This window comes from Malaclemys terrapin, chromosome 11 (genome assembly GCF_027887155.1).
Source record: "Malaclemys terrapin pileata isolate rMalTer1 chromosome 11, rMalTer1.hap1, whole genome shotgun sequence".
In the NCBI taxonomy this organism is placed as follows: domain Eukaryota; kingdom Metazoa; phylum Chordata; order Testudines; family Emydidae; genus Malaclemys; species Malaclemys terrapin.
The window spans coordinates 68,965,461-68,989,249 of NC_071515.1; the positions used below are offsets into that span (position 1 = coordinate 68,965,461).

At 42.3% G+C, this 23,789-nt stretch overlaps 1 protein-coding gene across 3 annotated transcripts in view; it reads left to right on the plus strand.

Moving 5' to 3' along the window:
* The window catches only part of MYLK (myosin light chain kinase), a 305,994-nt gene that overhangs the window by 170,679 nt on the left and 111,526 nt on the right, over positions 1-23,789 (plus strand). For all 3 annotated transcript variants that reach the window (XM_054044298.1, XM_054044297.1, XM_054044296.1), the window contains 2 exons: positions 16,029-16,166; positions 22,362-22,559. In XM_054044298.1, coding sequence (XP_053900273.1) covers positions 16,029-16,166; positions 22,362-22,559 — 336 coding nt within the window. The remainder of the gene's footprint in view (positions 1-16,028; positions 16,167-22,361; positions 22,560-23,789) is intronic.

Below are 23,789 nucleotides of genomic sequence, written 5' to 3' on the forward strand. Positions count from 1 at the left end.
TGCCACTGTGTGAGTGGGGCCACAATACGTAATTTAGTGGATGACAAGCTTTCAGGTAGGAGACTTTTCCCTCTGTATTTGCTTAGTAGGTTTTCTTTTTACACCGTAGTGACCTCTCTTGGACAATAATCTTTAAACGAGGTTATCACTGATTATTCCGTAATCAGCCTCTTTGAAGCCTAAGTGAAATCCTGTATTTTTGTGTCATAGAAATATATATTTCTGCTCGAGGTACATGAAGTGTAATGTTCTACTTGTATAATGTTGACATTGGTTACAGCTGTGCAGAGCTGCAACTTTATCTGAAAGCATTATTGTCTAATGTGGTGTAACTGGTAGAGGACAATAGAAGATTTTTAAGAATATACAAGTCAGTCTTGTTACTCATTAAAAAGTTATACCGAGCTATTGATCTAGAAAACCTCCTTGGCTACATGAGCAATGGATCACAGGACTAGCTTTGAAAGGACATATTTTTGTTGCCTTAGAAATGCAGTGAAATGTCAGAGGGAAACCATAATGATCAGAACTAATGTAGTCAACTTATTTTAGCAGTGTCTTAGTGTTAGTATTCCAACCCTCTGTTTATATGTTTCACTTACAACTGCAAGCCTTGTAGGATTAAGCTTCCTTTTAAACAAATTTCCCTTCTCTTGACACCCAAGGCCCAAACATGGAACACAAAATGCAGGCTAAAAATCAAAAATGAGGGACAAAAGTGACACGTGAGCAAGTTTTAAATTATGTAAGACTCAGTCCATCAGCATGAGTGACATTGTCTAAAGACAGTTTAATGAGAGAAACCATTTCCAGGAAAAATGGAACTAAATTTGCATGGAAATGAGGGTTGTCTGTGTACAGAAGGAACAAAAGCTAAAAAGTATGAATTACATGAATATTTCTTGTAAAAGAAAAAGTTGAGCTATGTACAGTCAGTGTGTAGTTGATTTAAAAACCCACCTAAATTGGATGGTACCATATAAGGTGGTCAAATGCTGTGATATTAGAGACAAGGTGGGTAAGGTAATATCTTTTATTGGACAACTTCTGTTGGTGAGAGAGACAAGCTTACACAGAGCTCTTCCTCGGGTCTGGGAAAGGTACTCAGAATGTCACTGAATCACAGTCAACTTAGGAACAATCCTGCATTGGCAGGGAGATGGACTGAGTGATCAAACAGGCCTTTTCATCGCTGACTTCCAGCCTCACAGAAGTGTCACATCCTTTTGTCAAACATTCTATGTTGAACAAAATGCAACCACCAAAATATGTTAAAAAACAATGTTGATAAAATATGAATAAACTAGTTTTAAAAACAAGGTCACACTGTGATCCTAAAAAAGTTTCCTAAAGTAGCGGATGTGGATTAGTTAACCAGTTATAAATCAAAGTCATTCTGATAAAACCATCTCTGTGAAATGAGCCTGATTTTATAAAGCTCTTCAGAAAGTATTGTTGTGCCTATGGATTCAGAACAGGTGTGATATGGGTTGTCAGGAAGACCTTGGCAGAAGAAATCAATAGGAGCTGCAGCTGTTCAGCCTCTTGGTAAATTAGATCCTAAGTACCTGAGAATGGGATGCAATATGTATTTTATAGAAGTAAAATGGGCTTGGATTTTAACTCTAACCCTCATAATTGTACAAACGAATTTAATGCTTGTTGAGATTCTAGCTGAAGTTATGAATTCACTCTTCCTGTGACATACACACTGGAAGGTACTTTCAATCTAACTGTATTGAACTTCACATCCACAAGCAAATGGCTTTCCAGACCAGCCTTTGGTTATTATATACTCATGCTCATGAGACAGCCCTGTTGCCTCTCTATATGTGAGTGAATGGGAAAGAGAAAACCAATCACATGCTTCAGTCCCCTGCATGGCATCCGTCCTGGTTCCCATTGCTTGAGGCACTCATGAGACCGACTTTGACATGTACAAGCTCTGCCAAACAATTACATAAGTTAAAATCATTAGGTGAGAAATTACATAATGGTTAAAATAGTTAGCTGAGCATTGGTAGTCCAGTGGGTTAATGTATTAACTAGGGCTGTAGATTAATCGCAGTTAACTCATGCGATTAGCGCAAAATTAATTGCAATTAATCGCACTGTTAATAAAATACCAATTGGAATTTATTAAATATTTTGGATTTTTCTACATTTTCAAATATATTGATTTCTATTACAACATAGAATACAACGTGTACAGCGCTCACTTATTATTTTTGATTACAAATATTTGCACTGTAAAAATAATAAGAAATAGTATTTTTCAATTCACCTCATACAAGTACTGTAGTGCAGCTGTTCTCAAACTGCGGGGCAGTGAAGTTTGGGTGGGCTCAGACTTCGCCCCCCCCCCCAGGGTCGTGAAGTAATTTTTGTTGTCAGAAGGGGATCGCGGTGCAATGAAGTTTGAGAACCCCTGCTATAGTGCAATCTCTTTATTGTGAAAGTGTAACTTACAAATGTAGACTCTTTTTGTTACGTAACTGCACTCAAAAACAAAACAATGAAAAATGTTAGGGCCTACAAGTCCACTCAGTCCTAATTCTTGTTCAGCCAATCACTTGTAAAAGTTTGTTTACATTTATGGGAAATACTGCTGCCTGCTCCATATTTACAATGTCACCTGAAAGTGAGAACAGGTGTTCACATGACACTTTTGTAGCCGGCGTTGCAAGGTATTTACGTGCCAGATATGCTAAACATTGGTATGCCACTTCATGCTTAGGCCACCTTTCCAGAGGACATGCATCCATGCTGATGATGCTCGTTAATAAAATGTGTTAATTAAATTAGTAACTGAACTCCTTGGAGGAGAATTGTATGTTTCCTGCTGTTTTACTCTCATTCTGCCATATATTTTATGTTATAGCAGTCTCGGATGATGACGCAGCACAAGTTATTCGTATTAAGAACACTTTCGCTGCAGATTTGACAAAATGCAAAGAAGGTACTGTGTCAGGTTGCCTCCCTTTAATATGCCACCTGATGTGCTGAGATGCCACTGAGCCTGCCTGTTCTGCCAGCCTGGGCCCCTATAACCCTGTCTTGCTGAGCCAGTCATTTAAGTCTCCTCCAGCGCACACACAGGCAGGGTCACACCCAACTGCAGAACGACAGACACTGAGATCAGCTCTGGGAAGACTCAACTTAAGGGACTTGCCCCAGCACTCAGGTGTCCACCTCCCTTGGAACTTAGACCCAAAGGTATATTATGAAATCTGCCTCCTCCTTCAATGTGGAGGAAGGTATGAACAGCTTCTTACCCCTCCTCCCCATTATGAATTGTACAAAAGGGTTTATATTATAAACAAGAAATAAGTTTAACAACTACAAAAGGTGAATTTTAAGTGGTTAAAGAGATAGCAAACAGAACAAAGCAGATTACTAAGCAAATAAAACCAAACACGTAAACTAAGCTTGTTTTACTAAAGAAACTGGTTACAAATAGTAATTTCTCACCCTGAATATTGAATTTAGGTAGGATTCAGAGTTTCTGTAGTTCAGAGTTCCAGTTATTTTTCTTACAGACTGGACCCCTGTCTTTCCCTTCAGGTTGGTTTCTTTGTCCCTTCAGATACTTTCAGCAGTCTCTTTCTTGGGTAGGCAAAAGAGGAGAGTCCCCTTTCTCTTCCTCCGCACCCTTAAATAAGATTTACATAAGGCGGGAATCCTTTGTTTCACAAACTTGATGTGCCCCCCCCCTTCCCTTTTAGTGGAAAGTTACAAGAGGTCCAAGATAATGTTTAGTATCAGGTGACAAGACCACCTGACCTAGTAGTGTCACAGTTAGGTCCCAGGATGCCTCCTAGGAGGGGGAGAGATTAATTTCTTCACAGTCTTGTTGTTTCTTCCTAATGGGGAGAGAGATTCATTTCTTCACAGTCTTGTTGTTTCTTCCTAATGGCCCATCAAATCTGATGGCCTGTTGTCTGGTGGGTGTCTTCCCAATACACACCCAGTTGTAATTGTTACACAGTCCCTATTCCTAACTACAGAAATGAGACATGCGTACAAATTGGATAATCACATTCACTAAATCATAACCTTTCCAATGATATCTTACATGAGCCATCTTGCATAAAGTACATCTCGGTTATGTCATATCTATATCATAAGCATATTTTCATAAAGAATATGGAGTATAATGTCACAGGTACCAATGTGAGATTTCTAAAGATAGCTACAGCACTCGAGCCAAGTTTTATGAATCTGAAGTTCCTTCCAAAATCTGAGAGGGACAAAGTGTGGAGCATGCTTTCAAAAGTCTTAAAAGAGCAACACTCTGATGCGGAAACTACAGAACCCGAAGCACCAAAAAAGAAAATCAACCTTCTGCCGGTGGCATCTGACTCACTTGATGAAAATGAACATGCGTCAGTCCGCACTGCTTTGGATTGTTACCGAGCAGAACCCGTCGTCCGCATGGATGTATGTCCTCTGGAAAGGTGGTTGAAGCATGAAGGGATACACGAATCTTTAGCACATCTGGCACATAAATATCTTGCACCACTGGTTACAACGATGCCATGTGAACGCCTGTTCTTATTTTCAGGGGACGTAAACAAGAAGAGGGCAGCATTATCTCCTGCAAATGTAAACAAACTTGTTTGTCTGAGCGATTGGCTGAACAAGAAGTAGGACTGAATGGACGTGTTGGCTCTAAAGTTTTACATTGTTTTGTTTTGTTTTTGAATGCAGTTATTTTTTTTATATAATTCTACGTTTGTAAGTTCAACTTTCATGATAAAGAGATTGCATGATAGTACTTGTATTAGGTGAATTGAATAATATTATTTCTTTTATTTTTTACAGCGCAAATGTTTAATAAAAATATAAAGTGAGCACTGCACACTCTGTATTCTGTTATAATTGCAATCAATATATTGGAAAATGTAGAAAACATCCAAAAATATTTAAATGGTATTCTATTATTAACAGTGTGATTAATCATGCGAATAATCACAATTAATGTTTTTAATCGCTTGACAGCCCTAGTTGCTACATATATAAGGAGGGCAGTATTAAACAGGTCCCTGAGGTGAACTGAGAGCCAAAGGGATAGTTTTGAGGCTAGGGTAATGTGCATATGCTACTTTGCATCTATGAGGAGCTTTCTGTACATACTGATATCTAAAGAATGAAGGCCTGGGGAGTCCATAGAGAGAGAGAGAGAGAGTCAGGGGACAGTATAAGAAGGTGTAAGTGAGAATATCTGCAGAAATGGCACTAAACCAGTGGTGGGTATGAGCAAAGTTGCTGGGGTGAGAGGAAAAGAAAGTTCAGGGTCAATGATTGCATCAAGTTTATGGACAGAGGAGGTCAATGGGAGATTTGAATTTAGGGAAACTGAAGAGATGGAGGGGCACGTGAGGATGTTTCTCTTGACCAAGACTTCTGTCTTTAGTCAACTAGCTAAAGGGAAAAGGCTCTGAAAGTGATACATGCATCAGACAGATTGTGGGGGTAAATATGGAGCGGAGACCTCTAATGGGGTGTGCTTTGAAGGCATCCCTCAGCAGTGGACAGCCAGTAAAGAAATCTTAACACAATCCAAAAGGTCACTTTTGAGGTTCAGAGCTGAAATGCTGCATTTCTGACTGACTAAGTCTCTGAACGTTCACATCCACAATGCTGCTATCTTGCAAATGTTTTAGGAGCTCTGGAAAACTGCTAATTGAATACCTACAACAACAACGCACCAACTGTTTGGGCCCTAGAGATGGTCTCTGCTATCCAGTCAAGACCTAGAATAGCATGTTCCATTGGAGTAGGGTCAGATCAGGCCAAAGATGATAGGCAGAGCTCTCCTCCCTGCTCAGCAAGAATGTATAGTTAAGGGACCACACAACGCTGTGGTGTAAAGTCTTTGGTCCCATTCAGCAAAGCACCTAAGCATGTACTTCAGTCAATTCTTAATCAGGAAAGCCCTTATGCACGTGATTCAGTAGCTTGCTGAACCAAGGTCTTCTCAGTAGAAGTTGGGAATGATCTAAGTTACTCATGGTGACACCGCCAACGGTGTGTTAGGCAGGTCATCTCAGCCTTCTGTACCACACTATCATTCTATATATGCCACAAGTGTTCCAGAAACGCTATATTTTATTAGTGTATAGAAAGGTTTGTATCCCCCATTCTTCACTATGGCTAATTTTTGTGTCCCTCCACTTGTCATGCTAGGTGTCTGAATCACCATGAGACCAGCTGCACAGATCTCAAAGGGAGCTATATAATTCTTTAAAATTGAGCTCAAAGAGCTTTTCTATACATACAAATGTAGTGATTTAAAGTATGTTATTTCAGGAATTTCCAGGGCTGGAAGCGAGTTCCTGGTTTCACTGAGGTGCTATGAATTTCTAATTTTCCAGTAGTCAAATGCAACCCCCATTTTTAGCCCTGCAGCACTGCGAGATATCTGAGTGAAACTTGTGACATTTTTATGTATAGAAAAGTTGGTACTGGTACATGAATGAAAATTGTGCGACTCCATTTAACCCTGCAGACCTGTCACACAGCCAGTTTCCCCCTCAATTTGTGCAAGTCGCATCACCTATCTGTGCCTCAGTTTCCCCATCTGCAAAATTAGGATGATGACAATGACCTCCTTTGTAAAGTGCTTTGAGATCTGCGGGTGAACAGCACTATATATGCACTAGGTATCTCCATACCGAGTCTGATCAGAGATTGAATCAAGGGGCACTTTGTGAATTGAAATAGAAAAACAGGATTGTACTAGTTCATTTGGCTATTCCAAACAAAGGCACAAACCTACTATTAGTAGAAACCTGTATCCTTTACTAGTTGCTTCAGGATGAAATTCACCCCACCCACCCAAAACCTGAGTGTTTGGACTCTGTGCAGATGGTGTGCATTGAGGTTGGGCAGGAGTAATGGACACAACCCCTTTCTACCACACTTGTGCAAAGTTCTGAGGCCACTGGATTGTTGTAAGCATGGATCTGTAGCCAGCCCCAGAGCTGAGTGCAGTAAACATTTAAGGGAGCCAGCCATGTGCAATTATTCAGGTAGCAGAATACCAAATCAGCACAGCCCCTATGCTTGGCTTAAGTAATGCTAAACATCTTATGCTGCCCTCCACACCATGGACAAATTTTGCCCATAGGGTGGAAGAAACACTACAGCATCTCCAAAAATATTTATAAGACATGTACTGGCTACTGCTGTCTAATTGCACAAGTATATTTTTTCCACGCATGCAGTAATTTAAATATTTTAACATCTATTTATTACCATTCTTTGAGGATCTTATTGTTTTACAAACATTAAGCTTAATACTTCTCTGAGGGCAGTATTTATCCATTTTACAGTTGGAGGAATATAAGGCAGAGAGAGGTTAAGTGACTTACTGTAGGTCAACAGTGGGTGAAAGTGGCAGAGCTAGGGAATAAAGCCTAGAAAGCTTGTACAGTTGTATTTTATGGGAAGTATTTCCATGTAGCTTCAAGCTAACCAGGCATTCCTCTAATTTGCAGTTGCATTGAAGATCATAGAATGAGTGGCATGTTACCCACTCTTTGCATGGATAACCTTGGATCTTGGTTTGTTCTTAGTCCTATTCAGTTTTCAAATTAAGAACCAATTGACTGTAAGCAAGGTCACAATAATTCTACGTTCGCTTTACAGAACATAAATGCCAAACAATCCAACTAGTCTGGTGTCACATCTCTGATGGTGGCTAACCTAGATGTTGTGGATTAAAAAGTAAAACTTCTATACCGTACCTGGAGAATTTTTTTCTTGAGCCCAACTGATATCCTGAAACATGAGGGTTATTAGCTCATGTAATTTTGTCTTTGTTTAACTCCAAACACTGTATTTTAAGTTATTCTTAAAAGTTATTCTTGTCTTGATATTCGGTGATAGTAAATATCACAGATTGTAGTAAAATTAAAATACATCACCTCAGCTAGCCGGTCCATTCTGTTCTGTCCATACGTGTAGTTCCCACTATCACTAATGGGAGAAGTGTGCCTAAATCTCCACACCAAGACTAAACACTTTTTAAATAGCCAAATTCTGCCATCAGTTACACCTGTGTAAATGCTCTATCTTAAACTGAGGTGGCATAGGTGGTAACAGAGCAAAAAGTCTGCCCCAAAGAGCTGATATTTAAATCTGGCCCTCCATTAATATATGGAGATATATACCTATCTCATAGAACTGGAAGGGACCTTGAAAGGTCATCAAGTCCAGTCCCCTGCCTTCACTAGCAGGACCAATTTTTTGGCCCCAGATCCCTAAATGGCCCCCTCAAGGATTGAACTCACAACCCAGGGTTTAGTAGGCCAGTGCTCAAAGCACTGAGCTATCCCTCCCCCCATTAACTGCAGGCATAAGTGATGGGAGTTTGGTGTCTAAAGGAAACTGTCATGTCACTAGATCTTTAACTGCTATTGCATGCACATGCAACATAGGAGACAAGCCGAGGCTTCTTTAAAAGCAAAATTGGCCTTAAGTGCCCTAAGCACATAGAGATTCGATTATTTCTTGTGGTGGTTTTAACCAAAATTGCAAGTTGTGCAAAACTTGCAGAGAATGTGTTGACCACATGAATTTAGGTCTAAGACAGAAAAACACTTATAGGAAGAATGAAGGACAAATTAGCTGAATGTCAACCCATACCAATTTTCTATGTAATCAGCCCTCTTTTTTTTATTAAGTTGACAGCTCTGTTAATCTGCGACTTGCCAACAGCTGGTGATATTTACATTGGAAATACACAGGAAGGTGGAACTCCTTTCTAAGTGTGTAATTCCAGCTGATAGCTGGGGAGGCTGCAACAGAACTTTAACTGTACATATGTGTGTGAATCTCTGTGTCGGAGAGACATTAGTGGAAACTGCAGCTTCGTTGTCTGAGTTTGCTCACAAGGAGTGATCTCTGGAGTTAAGTCTTCTCTTCAGCTCAGTTGATTTATTAGCCTTTGAGCCAAAACAATATTTAAACACCATAAATGGTAAACGCTGCTCAGAGAGTCCCTACGCAGGGGTCAGGCTAGGCATTATTGGGCTGCTTTACCATATGACTCTGGCAAACAGATTCCTCTGGTATAATTAAGTCTTTTATAAGACTAAACAGTAGGTTTGCAGCATTCTGAGTACAAGGCAGCAAACACTTCATTCTTTGCATATCCTTGACCGTAACTGGCTACAGCCTGATCCTGTGACAAATTCAGCATCCTGCAGTTGCAGTGATTTCAGGGGGGGTTGATAGCTCTGCTCCTCACAAGGAAGTGGCCCTATGTGTGTACTTTTATACCCACTTAGAGTATTGAGAATAGAAGAAATGTTTGTCACCACTGAACACTAAGAATATTAGTAGTAGTCATCAGAGTAGGTGTTTTTATAGACAGTAAAGAATTGGCACAGCAGCTATAGAGAGGTGAATTACATAGTGTTGATTATGTATGCCCACAAGCAAATGAGGACAGAATAGAAATTGTATACCAGTGCATCAAAGGCCATGCATCTCTTTCCTGTCCTTTTCCAAAAATGCTAGGACCCTGCCTCTCTCGTAGGAAGCCAGAAGCATTTGAACTTTGTCTCTCATCTCTCTGGATTTAATGCACTTGCTGGCAGTTCTTTTAATAAACAAAAAATTGGATGCCCATGTAAGTGTTTTTTTCTAATCAAAAGTGAATCATTATGGGAGAGGAAACACTGTGGGAAAATCCTATATTACTCCTGCTTGGTATAAGATACATGTGGGTGTATAATGTAGCCTTTAAATGCCTCCCTTTCTATTTCTAGTCTTCCAGGCCAAGGACTGTGCTCTTTGGACTGATAATTATGGAATCTATTTATTTTCCCTTTGGGCTCTGCATCCTATTACTCTGTTTCCCAAGGATCTTAAGTTTTAAAACCAGAAGGAAGAGAGAAATGCAGGAGTTGTATGATTATTATTTTAAACATTGTATATATATATATATATATATATATATATATATATATATATATATATATATATATATATATATATATATATATATCCATCCACCACAGTTCATAAAGGATTGATCCAAAGCCCACTGAAATCATAGGGAGTCTTTCTGTTGAATTCAATGAGCTTCAGATCAAAACTGGTTTTAAGACATCAGCAAGAATTAAGCTCTGTGCATAGGAGGAAAATCAGTACTTTTAGACTGGGAATTTCAATGGAGCCTAAGGGAGTTCACCACCAAAATCCCATTGATAATCAATTGTCTTTTTGAAAATCCCAGGCTTAATTCAAGGGATAGCATAGACTATACTGTCCTGCATTATTTGGCCTCCTGTATGAAGCAAACAGCTGTTGTTAAACTGCTGCCTATTTTTATAAATTATAGTAATATATCCCAGCTGTTAGACTATTACATTTTTTAAAAACGGATTTATGAAATTTGCCTTAATGCGTCATCAGACCATTTAACCATCTGTTTAACCATCTTGATTGCTAGCACTTGGGATGGATTGTAAAGACATAATTCAGTAGAGCTGAGTGCAGCAACTATGCTGAAATTCATTTAAAAAAATAAACATCCCACAGTTCAATAGGTTATTTTTGTCATCACGACAATTTTCTCATGTGATAGCTTCTGGCTTTTTACTCTTAAACTAAATCTAAGGCTGATAAAGCAACAGAACAGCGAATCAGAAAAAAATGGAGGAGAGAAGTCAAAAGGATGTAGTTTGTTGTAGTTCTTAACACCAGCTGAGGTTGATTTCACATTTGGTGCATCCAGGCCAGGAGTGCAGGCAGAGATGAGGATAAATAAGGACCTTAATCCAAAACCTCAAACCAACCTTGTTGAGGTCCCAGATTTTTCAATTAACTCTTTCCCATTTATCAGAGGGGTAGCCGTGTTAGTCTGAATCTGTAAAAAGCAACAGAGGGTCCTGTGGCACCTTTAAGACTAACAGAAGTATTGGGAGCATAAGCTTTCGTGGGTGAGAACCTCACTTCTTCAGATGCAAGAGATGCATCTGAAGAAGTGAGCTTCTCACCCATGAAAGCTTATGCTCCCAATACTTCTGTTAGTCTTAAAGGTGCCACAGGACCCTCTGTTGCTCTTTCCCATTTGACTGCCTTTCTACCTCTGGCACCAGAAATGTCATAGGAGAAGTTGTTTCTGCTAGAAGTTTAGTGAGACACTGCTCTCATAAGATTTCCAGACTGATTTCTGAAAAGGAAGCAGTTCAAAGAAGCATCTAAACTCTGGGGTTAATATGGCAGAAAGGGCTTGGGGGCAGGGGTGTGTGTGAAATAAATCCCAAGCCACCCCAAAACCTGCCTCTTGTTGTATAGGATGTGCTGTCAACCCTTTGTTCTTGAGTATTATGTTTCTCTTGTCCCATCTCCGCCCCCACCCTCCTCTTATACAAGTGTTTGGAAAGTCACTAGTTAACTTCCCAATGCCATGTGTGTGGTTAGTTGGTGACTGGTGGTGGTTTTGAGTGGGTGTGGTGTGCATTTGTTAAATCCTGAGGTTTCTCCAAGGACCCATTGCAAGCTGTTGTTCTTTTTCCAAGAGAAAAAAATCAGTCAAAATACTTAGCTAAATATTTTCAATACGTGGTGGAAACATATAGTGCCTGTCTACTTTCATCATAAATGGGCATGAGTTATTTATTTAACCTGGAATTAGAGAGGCCCTGTTAATGTTTTATCTTTTTTTCATAAAAACACAAGACATTTTTTTAAGCATCATCTATGCAAGGTGAAATAATGTGTGTGAGAAACTGGAGAAAATAGGTTTTCTTCCAAAGTAAGTTAGGAAAATACTTGGGCAGCCTTGCTAACAAGTTCTAAGTCCGGAAGTATTATAATGCAGTCTGCAATAGCTTTTTAAGTTACTGTAATGCATTATTGTTTCCAGTGTTGTAGCCATGTTGTTCCCAGGATATTAGAGAGATAAGGTGAGCGAGGTAATATCTTGTATTGGACCAACTTCTGTTGGTGGGAACGACAAGCTTTCGAACTTACACAGAGACCTGAAGAAGAGCTGGTCCAATACAAGATATTACTTCACCAACCTTGTACTGCAATATGTGATTTACAAAAGGAGAGCAGGGTAATGATTAAGGCCTAGATCCTGCAATTTAATACTCCAGCACAAGCATGCCACATTGCAAAGTTGGATCCCAGACTGAGAAAGTGTGGCTTTAGACCAAGAGTCGGCGAGACTACAAGAGAACATCCATATTGTCAGAGTCTAGAGTCCATGAGAAGTCACACCTTTGTCAGCATATCCATTCAATTTCCTAAGCATAATTAAAATCCAGTGTCTTGTGTCCTTTTTAGAGGAGGGGACATTACATGGAATAAGTGGTCATGGTTTCATTTTAAAGAGTTGGTGTTTAAAATCCAGAATTTAACTCTCTATAATATAAGCCATTTTCAAGTTTAGAAATAAATGGCAATTATGATAATCTGCTTTAAAATACCAGTGCATGCAGCACACTGTGTTTGAACAGGAATAGCTTAAAATCAGATTGGTCCCGGTAAGACACATCTTTGGTGGTGGTGGGGTTTAAATCTGTTTTGTTAGTGCTGAGTGTATTTGAAAAAAGTATGTTCTGGTTTCTTTGTAGTCAATCTCTTCAACCGTTCATTTATTGCACTCTAATTAGATTGTAAGCCGTGGGGCAAGGGCTGTTTTTTGTTCTGTTTGTACAACACTTAGTACAGTTGGGTCCTGGTTATGACTAGAGCCCCTAGGCGCTATGGTCATACTACTACTAGGTGTCATAATTTGAATGGTAATACTAGTTATCTTAGCCATGATTGAAAAAATTAGGTTTGTTCAGTCTGAAGAAGAGAATTGTAAGTGGAGGGGGGCATGATAGTCTTCAGGACATTAAAAAGTTGTCATAAAGAGGAGGGTGATACATTGTTCTCCTTATCCACTGAAGACAGGACAAAAAGTAATGAGTTTAAATTGCAGCAAGGGAGATTTAAGTTAGCCATTAGGAAAAAAATCCTAAATGTAAGGCTAGTTAAGCACTGGAACAAATTACCTAGGGAGGCTGTAGAATCTCGGTCATTGGAGGTATTTAAGACCAGGCAAACACCTGCGAGGGATGCTCTAGACAATGCGTAGTCTTGCTTCAGAGCACGGGATTGGACTAGATGGCCGGTCGAGGTCTCTTCCAGTCCTACATGTCTGTGATTCTTTGATTGCACTTTTCATTTCCCTTGGAATTCTCACTCAAACAGGCGCAATTAAGGAGCTATTAGAGCACTGTCCGAATCTCATAAATGCTCACATCCATTGCTACAGAGCTGCCTTCCCTGCCATATGTGCACTCTAACAAGCGTGAGCATCAGAAAACCGTGTCATTTCCACTACTGGTCATAAAATATAATGAGAAATTAAGTAGTGGACCATTTCAAGTAAATCTGAAAGGCTTAATACTACATTCTTAAGGAGAAGTTTAAAACAAACAATGTCTGTGTATTGATACAGAACATGTTTATAAGGATAGGAATGTCTCCCTAGAGGTTATGATATACACAGTGCCTTTCTTTCTGCTCCTGAAGAGACCCTGCTCAGCTTTAGGAAATTTTCCCCCCTATGATATTCAGCCTAATTTTTCATGTCCATAATTTCATTCCATTTCCGCCTTGTCCCACCTTAATAATTCTTCTCCCTCGCTAGTCTTTAAATCCTTTTACCCTTTCCCTTCCCGCTCTTTTGTTGTTGAGCTAAACATACATTGTTTAAATATCTTTAAGCTTTCTGTAAGGGTGAAATTCACCTCTGTGTAGAGATTGATACAAGCCTAAGCACTGTTTAAGTTCAACCTAAGCCTTGTTTCTGAGATTTAAGCGGTGCTTCGCTCTCTGCGCTTCACCTTAAAGTGTCAGGTACTATAGGTCAGCATTGACCAGTCACGATGGCAGATTGCTATTTAGACCTCGATCCTGCAAGTGACTATACATGGGTAGAGCCGTCCTTCCACACACAGCCCTTGTGAAATCGTCAACACTGCATGTGTGTGGCGGGGTTCATCTGCTTGGAACAACTTGCGAAACTGGAGCCTAAACTCGTAATCACTCTTTGTTATATTTAAGATGTAATTATTTGTAGTGGTTTGCTCTTCACCACCACTGCAGATGTCCTTTAACTTTGATACAGCTTTGTATAAACAGCTGGTTTTATTCCAGTGCATAAAACATGCATTTTTGTGGTGCATTTTCGGAGGAGTTAATGCTGCTGACACATTGTTTTTTGAGTTTTGTTTTTGACATATTCCTTCTGCAGTGACTAAACCAGTTTAACATATTCTGGGCATACTGTGTAGTCTCGTCTCTTGATAACAGAACAGAAATTCACCTGTTTAGATTATACAGAACAAGGGACTCAAACGTTCTAGTAAATGTCCTGGTCAGTCTTAGTGGAGTACTGTTCGTAACAATGCTGTTTCCACCCTTTGTGTTCCTTCTTTTTTAGTTTGTCTGTCCCGTTCCTCCTCTTTGCGTGCCTTCCTCCTTCTCTCTGTATTTGTAAAGTGTTATGAGATGCTGGGATAAAGGGCATTATTTCTCAGTGTCCTTTTTGGTCTCTACTCTCTCCTATTTCCTGTCCTATTTCTCTCTTCCTCCCCTTCCCGCCCCCATTCTTTTTGTCTTCTTCTCCCCCTTTTAATGGCTGTCCCCCCCCCCCCCGATCGGTATTCCTTTCTGTGTGGTGCTTTGCCAGGCATTAGAAATGTAGCAGAGGAAACTAGCTTGGATTGCACAATGCAACAGTCCTTTTCCAGCACTTCCTTTCTCTAACATTCTCCATGAGTGAAGAATGAAATACAGGGGGAGCTAACAGACCCTTGTAGCTTGTTACCGGAATTGGGCCTGAACCAAAATCATGACCATTTTACCCACACAATGCCACTTGCACTGCAAATAGGTGCTAGATAAAGGAAGCATGGTGGAAAACGAGGCATTTCAAAAGCTAAGCCCATTAAATTCAGCTGCAGTAGGTCTGAGTTCCCACATTTCTTACCAAACAAGCTTCGATCTCTTTCTATCCATCCCTATGGGAAAAACTTCCTGTACCATAAGCCTCTGGGACAAAACCTCATTTGAAAAGGCCCCTCTTAGACAAAAACACTCTAGGGAGAATTAGGGCAAAATCTCTTGGATGGGAACAGACACAAAAGAAGCTGTTCTTGTTTATGGAGGGCCATGAGTGTGTGCTTGTCATTGTACAAGACAAAACAATCTGTACCCTCAGCGAGCTCACAAGATAAATCAAACAGCAAGTGTTCCCAAGTGATTGACAGATATTTGATGGCTTGCTATATTTGGCCACCATCACTACATTGGCTCCATAAATGCCCTTTCTTTGAGCTTTTGAGCAGAAGTACCTACCCCTATCTGATGCATCTGTCAGGATCTAGCCAAATAAACTGATTTCACACCATATGAATCCCTCCAGACAGACTGTAGTAGGAGTCTCCAGCAATCCTGGATAACTTAACTAAAGGAGCTGTAGTTTAGTGTTATACCCTAAAGTAAGGATAAACAGAGCTCATCCTTCAGGGCATAAGCTGATTGCCTCAGGGGGCAGGAAGAAATCTTTCCCATCATTGCACATTTTGCTGAGTGTAATACAGGACGGGAGTGAGGTGGGTTTCCATATTCCACTATGAATTGAGCATTCATGAAAGGAACTGGATTGTCAGCTATAGAGAGAAAGTCTCTGCATAAGGAGAGGTGTATTAAGGAAAATTAGTTCAAACTTCTCCATGCTATCCTGCCAATATACCTGAACTCTGAACTGGGAGGATTGGGGGAGGGAGGTTACTTCAGTCAATACTTTCACTCAATCTTTGGCCTCTCTTCTGGGGCTGCCAGCAGGAGACACAGCCCTGTTGGTGGTGGGTTTTGGTGATGTGTATACCTGTTCAAGAACTGGACTGAGACCACCCAACTGAAATCACCCTGAGTCAAAGAGCAGCTAATATGCATAGTGAGAGTTCCCAGTAAGAGACCTTTCTATTTTTCCATTGATTCCACAGAAAAGAAAAGCAGCAAGAAAGTGGAAAGCACACAGTCTGTCCAGACTAACAAGACCTTTGCACCAGTCTTCCTTAAAGGCCTGACTGACCTCAAGGTAATGGATGGAAGCCAAGTAATAATGACCGTGGAAGTATCAGGTAAGTAACCAAGTATCAGCATTATTTAAAAGAGAAACCTTGGATGCTAGACCTACCAAATAATTAAAATGTGCAGTGTTTGCCTTTTATACCTTAGTGAGAGAGACTTTGTAATTAAATATAATGCTTCAAGGAGCCAATTTTAACAAAGCAAAAATCAGGGTTGTCTGGACTGAACCTGAAGGTGGATGAACACTGTCTATTGTTAGTGTTCAGATCTGTAGAAGGATCTCTTTATTGTAATAATAAGCAGAATAATATCAACTCCTTGTTGTTGAACTGAAATTAAGTCTTGAAGGGCTCATAATAGCCTGTGCTGTGAACCAGACAAGATTGAACTGCTGTCAGCTGGTGCAAGATTAGTGCTGTAGAAGAGAGATCAGCCGTAGTATGAACTTTGGTACCACAAATCTTTGGCAGCTAACTTTGATCAGAGAATCTAAAATGTCATTTTATAGCTCACACCTTTATTTTTATTTTTTTATCTCCAGAGAGATGTACTAAAAAATACTCAACATTACCTCCTATCACAGACATCTCCATTGACATCCATGGCTCTTTGAAGTTGAAATCATCAAGTGTCAGATTAATTCCCTTACTCACACTGAGTAGTACCTTACTATTGAGTAGTCCTATTTATTCCATATGGATGGTGCCAAGGGGTAAAGTACTACTCAGTGTGAGTAAGGGTCTCACTTACTTGACCCAGAGTTGAGCTATTAAAAACAAACAAACCCCAACCCTACCATCTTTTGGTTAAGATCTTCCCTATGGAGCAACCAACATCTCATGGAAACCCTTCTACTGGAAATAATTTTGCCTGTTACAATAATTAGAGTAGGTGACTGGGAGACAGCCTTTTGGGTAAAAGTTGTCATTGTACTTTGTGCTCTCACTGGGGACTTCTGCTTTAAGCTAGCATCTGTTTCTTTTGGTGTTCATCTGCTGCTTCAAGTAGATGCAGCTGTGTATTCCACTTAGGATCCAGCACGCTGGAGCCAGAGAATTTTGCCTCGCAGTACCCATAGGAGGCAGTGCTCATGCCTGATGCTCATTACCCCTCCCCTGGCTATATGAGGCAGCACCGCCTCAACCCCCCTCAGTTCCTTCTTACTGCCTGTGGCTGGAGTCAGAGCTCTGTGTGGTTCTTAACTTCGTCATCTCTCTCTCTCTAGTGACGTTTCTAGTTGTATGTAGTTAGTGCCCTTAGTTTTAGTGTGTGTTAAGATTTATTGTGAATTAGCTTTAGTTAAGTATTTCCCTGGTGATACCCTCACTGGGGTTTAAACATTGTCTGTTGTGTTGGGGGAGCGACCCCATGTACTATGCTTGCTATACTTGGGCAAGGACCATGTCAGGGAGTGGTGTTCAATTTGTAAATCATCCACAAAATGGACTCAGGTGGCTAGGGACCTTTGCAGGCCATGCGGCCTGCTTCAGCACCAAGGCCTATATCAGATTGAAGGTTGCCCTCGGGTTCTGAAACTGCTGCTGTTTCGCACTCTGGATCTGGTGCCTCACTGAAGAGATGGAGGAGCTGATCCCACTCATGTGCACCAAGGAAAAGGTTGCATGAGACCAATTGAGACCACTCTGGGTCTCATGGAGACTCTTCTCCTCAGAAAGAGCATGGACCAGCCCAGTGTTGTTGCCAGTTTGCAAGGTGGAGCAGGTCCCTCTCACCACTGCCCAGTACTGTGTAAGGGGTTAGAGATCCTGTACTGTCTACTCCAGCTCCAGCTCTGGAGTGTCTGTTGTCTGGTACATATAAGGGTGATGTCAGCAGCGGTTGTTTCCATGCTGGTGGCATATCAGGCTGCAATGGGCCTCCTCTGCCTTTCTGTCCCGACCTCTGCCTTAGTTCAGAACCTTTCCAGGGCTAATCTAGGTTATAGCCCTGGTGGGTGGGTGGGCCACTGAACTTTTGTGTCTGTTGGCACTGCACCGCAGTGTTTCCCTTCTGTGGTCTATGGAAGTGGGGCAGTGCCAGGCTTTGTGCAAGGGACCGCCTCAGCATCAGGAAACTCCTTGTTACTGTGCTATGCTCAGTGCCACCAATGTTCCTGTGACAGCACTCGCCACCCTCCACTTCATCGCTGTCTGCTACATTGTTACTACTCCTGGCTTCAGGGTTGACACCACTCCTAGCACCGGAAACTGAGGTGTACTCAGTGCTGGTGGTACCATTTCCACCATTGGAGCCAGTCCCTCCCTTGTTCTGAGTGATGGCGGATGAGTCAAACCAGTTACTTGGACCTTCAGGGCTGGCTTCATCTTTATTCCTGGGAATCCGAGACTCCTTGGCATTCAGGTTGGGTTCTTCCTCCTCCCACTCTCCATCACCTGGCATACATCGAGGGCTGTTCATGGAGCACCATGGGCACCAGGATTGGCACTCATCTTGTGGTCAGGATGGGGACTCCTGACCCAGCACCTGCTGGCCATCAGTGCCCTATTCTTTCCCAAAGTGGGATCCATGGAACCCGGAGGACACTCAGTTGAAGAGGTCGCACTCCCTCAGCTTACCCTAAGGTAAGATCACCAGGCAGATCAGTGGCCTGGACCGTTGATTTGCTGCAGGTCCAGGCACCAATTCAGCCTTCCCCTTGCAGAGCCTCCAGAGTTGTCCTGTCCAGGTTCATCAGTCCAGGAACGGGATCCAGCCTGGTGCAGTTAATGGCCTCTTTTTCTGTCCCCCAGATGATTTGACAGTGCCTGGCTCTTCCTCTCCTTTAGTGCCAGAGGACTTGAAGGCCAACCAGGACGTTTTGTGGCACATGGCCGCTTCCCTGGGCATTCAGGAGTTCCTGAAGAAGAATACCCATTAGTTGTTGGATATCCTGCAGCCGTCTGCCCTTGGGAGAGTGGTTCTCTCTATTAACTATGTTCTCCTAGATCCTGCAAAGATTGTTTGGAGCACATCGGCTTTGGTACTCCCTACTGCAAAGAGCTTGGAGAAATGCTATTTTGTACCGGTGCAGGGATTTGAGGGCATTTACTCCCATCTGGCCCCAAATTTCCCTGGGTGTAACTGCCATGAATAATAGAACCTGGCAGGGAAGATTTAAGTCCACTTCTAAGGACAAGGAGTAGAAAGATCTTCTCTTCCCTGCAAATGTGGATTGCAAACCAGCAGGCACTGTTGTCCAAATATGATTTTGTGAATTGAACGGCTATGTCTAAGTTTGCAGATCAGTTGTCTGAAGCCTCCAGGGAGAAGTTTCAGGGGTTTGTTGCCAAAGGCTGCTAGGTGGCCAAGACATTGCAGTCCACATTGGATGTCACAGACACGTCGACAAGAGTGATGGCCTCGGCAGGGACCATGAGAAGGGTGTCCTTGCTGAAGAATGTGCGCATTGTTCCCGGCATGCAACAGACTATGGAGGATTTGCTCTTCGACAGCTGAGTGCTTTTTTCAGACAACATGGATGAAACTCCACTTCTTCAAGGATTCTAGGGTTACGTTACGTTTCTGGGGGGGGTGTATTCCAGCAGTGCAAAGGCACCACTATGGTGGTCAATAGCAGCAGAAATACTGTCTGCAACACACCTTTGAGCAGCCTGTCCCTTCCCCAAGACAATGGAGCTACCTCAGAAAGGGGCATAGGTCTCAGAAGAGAAAGTATTCAGGTCCGGGGTTTGGCCAGTCAACACACCCCTACCCTCTGATGTCCCCCTCCGCCCCCCCCCCCCCCCCCCGAGCTCCCATTTTGACTCTCGTCCAGAGCAATGGTCCAGTCATCGCCTCTGTCCGGGACGGGCTGGCTAGCTATCACAATGCTTGGGGCTTAATTACCACTGACAGCTGGGTCCTAAGCACTGTCAGATTGGGCTATGCCATCCAGTATCTCTCCACCCCACCCTCCCTCCCTGTCCCTCTTCAGGGACTGTTCTCACGAGATACTATGCCTCGAGCAGGTCTGCTCTGAGAGCAGTGGAGAAGGTTCCTCCAGAACACTGGGGTCAGGGCTTCTATTCCCAAATCCAAAAGGAGGGGGTAAGACTTATTCTCGTCTTTTGCAATCTCAACAAATATATCAGATACTTGAGGTTCTGAATGGCCATCCTATCCACTATCCGCCCCACATTGTTTCAGAATGACTGGTTTGCTGCTCTGGACTTTCAGGATGCCTATTTTCATGTGCTGATTTTCTGAGCCACAGAAAATTCCTCTGGTTTGTCATGGCAGAGTGCCATTTTCAGTTCATGGTGCTTCCTTTCAGCCTCTCATCTGTTCTGCCCCTGTCCCCCGGGTATTTACCAAGTGTACAATCATGGTGACGGTGTACCTCAGAAAGAAGGGAATCCATATCTTCCCATTTCTGGATAACTGGCTACTACGGGGCAGGCCCAGAGAGGAAGTTCTGGCTCAAGTGCACACTACACTGCATTTACTTGATCATCTGAGTCTCATCCTAAACACTGGGAAGTCAACTTTGGCTCCCACTCAGAAAATCAAGTTCATTGGGGCGCCAATAGACTCTAAGAGTTTGATAGCATTTTTGATGATTGGTCATTTTCAGGCAATTCACCACCTTTGCCTCGGTCTGCAGTCTCAGCCCTCCACAACGGTTCGATGTGCCTGAGGCTCTTGGGCCACGTGTCCACTTGCACACAGGTGCAAGGGGCATTCCAGTGATCGACCTGTTTGCCACAAGGGACAACAGGAAGTGACGTCTATTCTGCTCTTGAGGGGGCCTCAGTCTGGGCTCCCTGACTGATGCCTTCCATCTCAGCTAGCAATCGGTTCTCTTGTATGCTTTTCCCCTGATCCCAATCATTCCACAGGTCATCCTCCAGCTGAAAGCGGATTGGGCCAAGCTCAACATGATTGCCCTGGCATGGCTTAGGGAGTGTTGTTTCTCCAGCCTTCTTATGCTGGTGATTCAGCCTCCCATATCCCTTCCTCCCCATCCTGACCTACTCTCCAAAGAAAAAGTTATTTTACTGCCGCACCCAAAACAATTTGTCTAATGTGATTTCTCAGTCTCATTTAAGCCAGGGAGTGTATTTACTTGTGTTCTTTCCTAAGCCACGTTCATCCCTGGAGAGCATCATCTCCAAACATTAGATGATGTCTAACCTACCTGGGCAGGACTAAACCATTTTTGTTTCGCCTCATCTGTGTCATATGCAGATCATATGAAGGGGCAAACGATCTCTAGGTGGATAACATCCTGTAACAAGATTGCATACAAAATAGCTTCGACTATACCTCCTCAGCAGGTGAGAGCTCATTCTATGAGAGTGCAAGCTACGTCAATAGCTTTCCTCAGTGATGTTTCAATATTGGACGTTTGCAGGGCTGCCACTTGGCTGTCCATACGTACATTTACGAACCATTATGCCATTACTGTGTCATCCAGAGTAGATGCAAACGTTTAGATAGAATCTGAGCCCCGCCTCTTGGGGTGAGTACTGCTTGTGAGTCACCCAAGTGAGATACGTGGCTGCATCTACTTGAAGAAGAGGAAACGGTTACTTAATGTAACTGTGGTTCTTAGAGATATGATGTGGATGTGTATTCCATGACCCACTCTGTCCCCCCTGCATTGGAGCCTGGTTTTTGGACGTTGAGCATGAAGGAACTAAAGGGGGGGGGGTCAAGGCAGCACTGCCTCATATAGCCAGGGGAGGGGCTATGAGCACGCTGCACAAGCACTGCCCCCTACGGATACTGCTAGGCACAATTCTCTGGCTCTGGTGTGCTGGGCGCGCGCACACCTAAATGGAATACACATCTGCATCAGATCTCAAACAACCACAGTTACAATAAGTAACTGTTTCTTCTGCCAGTTCTTCCGTACCTGAAATCACAATCTTTGAACACTTCTATTGTGCCCCTAATAGATGATTCTGGCTTGAATCTGAGTGAGGCAGATACAGATTCAACTTTACAGTGGGTTGTGTTTCCATGCTGATCCCATACATGGTAGTAAATAAAAAAAGGAGCTGTGGCAGGCGAGATAATGCAACAAGCTGAGTTGTGTTTATACCAAATGTCTTTCAGAGTGTTTCATGAGTTGTGATCCAAGTCCTAGCACAAAAAGGCACAGCACGCAATAGGTAATCAGTGCGATTTGTGCCTGCTTGTGCCATGGCTGAAATGGGCCTTTTCTGAGATCCTAAGAAGTTGATGAGGTTGTGTCTCATTTCAGTTGTGTTGATGCCTTTTGTTTTTTTGGTGTTGCGCAGCTAACCCACCTCCTGAAATTATCTGGCTGCACAATGGGAAAGAAATCCAAGAGACAGAAGACTTTCACTTTGAAAAGAAAGGCAATGAATACAGCCTGTACATCCAGGAGGTATTCCCTGAGGACACGGGCAAATATACCTGCGAAGCATGGAATGACTTAGGAGAAACTCAGACCCAAGCAACTTTGACTGTACAAGGTATGAAGCTTGAAGCTCTCTGAACCTTCCAAGTTTAGGAAGAGCACAAAGGACAGCATTCCAGTCTGCTGGATGAGGGTCTATTTAAAGTAGATGGTGTATGTAAGGTATGTTGTGGTGGATACTGCAAGCACTCAGATCTGTGTGTCTGGGTTAAGAGAGATGTTGAGCAGAAGCAACTTCTCCATTTTTACTATGGGATTTCCCATTATAGTTTAAAAACCTCATCCCTGCACACTATTGCTAAGGACAGTGCAAGAATTCTGCTAAATACCACTTCAGATTCTGATCATCAAGGCTTACTTAGCTATGGACTTACTGTAAACCATTTAATGCTGTTTTTCTTTCTAATTAAAGCACTGGGCAGTTGGAAAACCTGCCCAGGAGCCAGGCATGCTGGCTTCTTTTATTATTAGCACCATAAGAATAATGTGTGAGGAATACGTGGAATCTGCAATTTGAAAACAACCCCATAAATGAAGTCTGTGAAGGCAACTTCTGTGTGATGTAAATCCCATCCTTAATGTGGTTTGAAGTACAGGGAGGGGGCTCTGCCCTAAGCTAAGTGCCTGGGTCTTTAGGTGCACTCAGTACCATCTCTTTTTAAAGAAAAATACAGGGATGTCGCATGGTCAAGTCACTTTAGTATATGAGAAACAGCCATAAGTTTTCAAGCACTCCAGTCTTGGTTCTTCCACTGGGGCCCTCAATAAGTCAAATCTTCATTCAGTTTTCCTCTCTGATTTTGCTGGGGGAGGGATAGCTCAGTGGTTTGAGCATTGGCCTCCTAAACCCAGGATTGTGAGTTCAATCCTTGAAGGGGCCACTTAGGGATCTGGGGCAAAATCAGTACTTGGTCCTGCGAGTGAAGGCAGGGGGCTGGACCTTTCAAGGTCCCTTCCAGTTCTAGGAGATAAATATCTCCATTAATTAATTTATTTATTTATTTAAATTTTGGAGGCCCAAGTTGATGTGAGGCATCTATAGCTCCAATTCATATTATTTAGAATTATGGGTGCTCGGTACTTCTGAAAATTGGGCCCAAGATGTCTCAATTTGGACATCCAAAATCAGAGAGGAGTTCCAAACATTGTCCTGAATTCCTCTGTGCCAGATTCCTTAAAATGGGAAATCTGTTTCCCAGGAGTTATCTGATAAATTAATGTTTCTAAATGATTTGGAGGCTATAGGGCTTAAGCCTTGGATGCAGCAGACCGGTGACTGGCACGC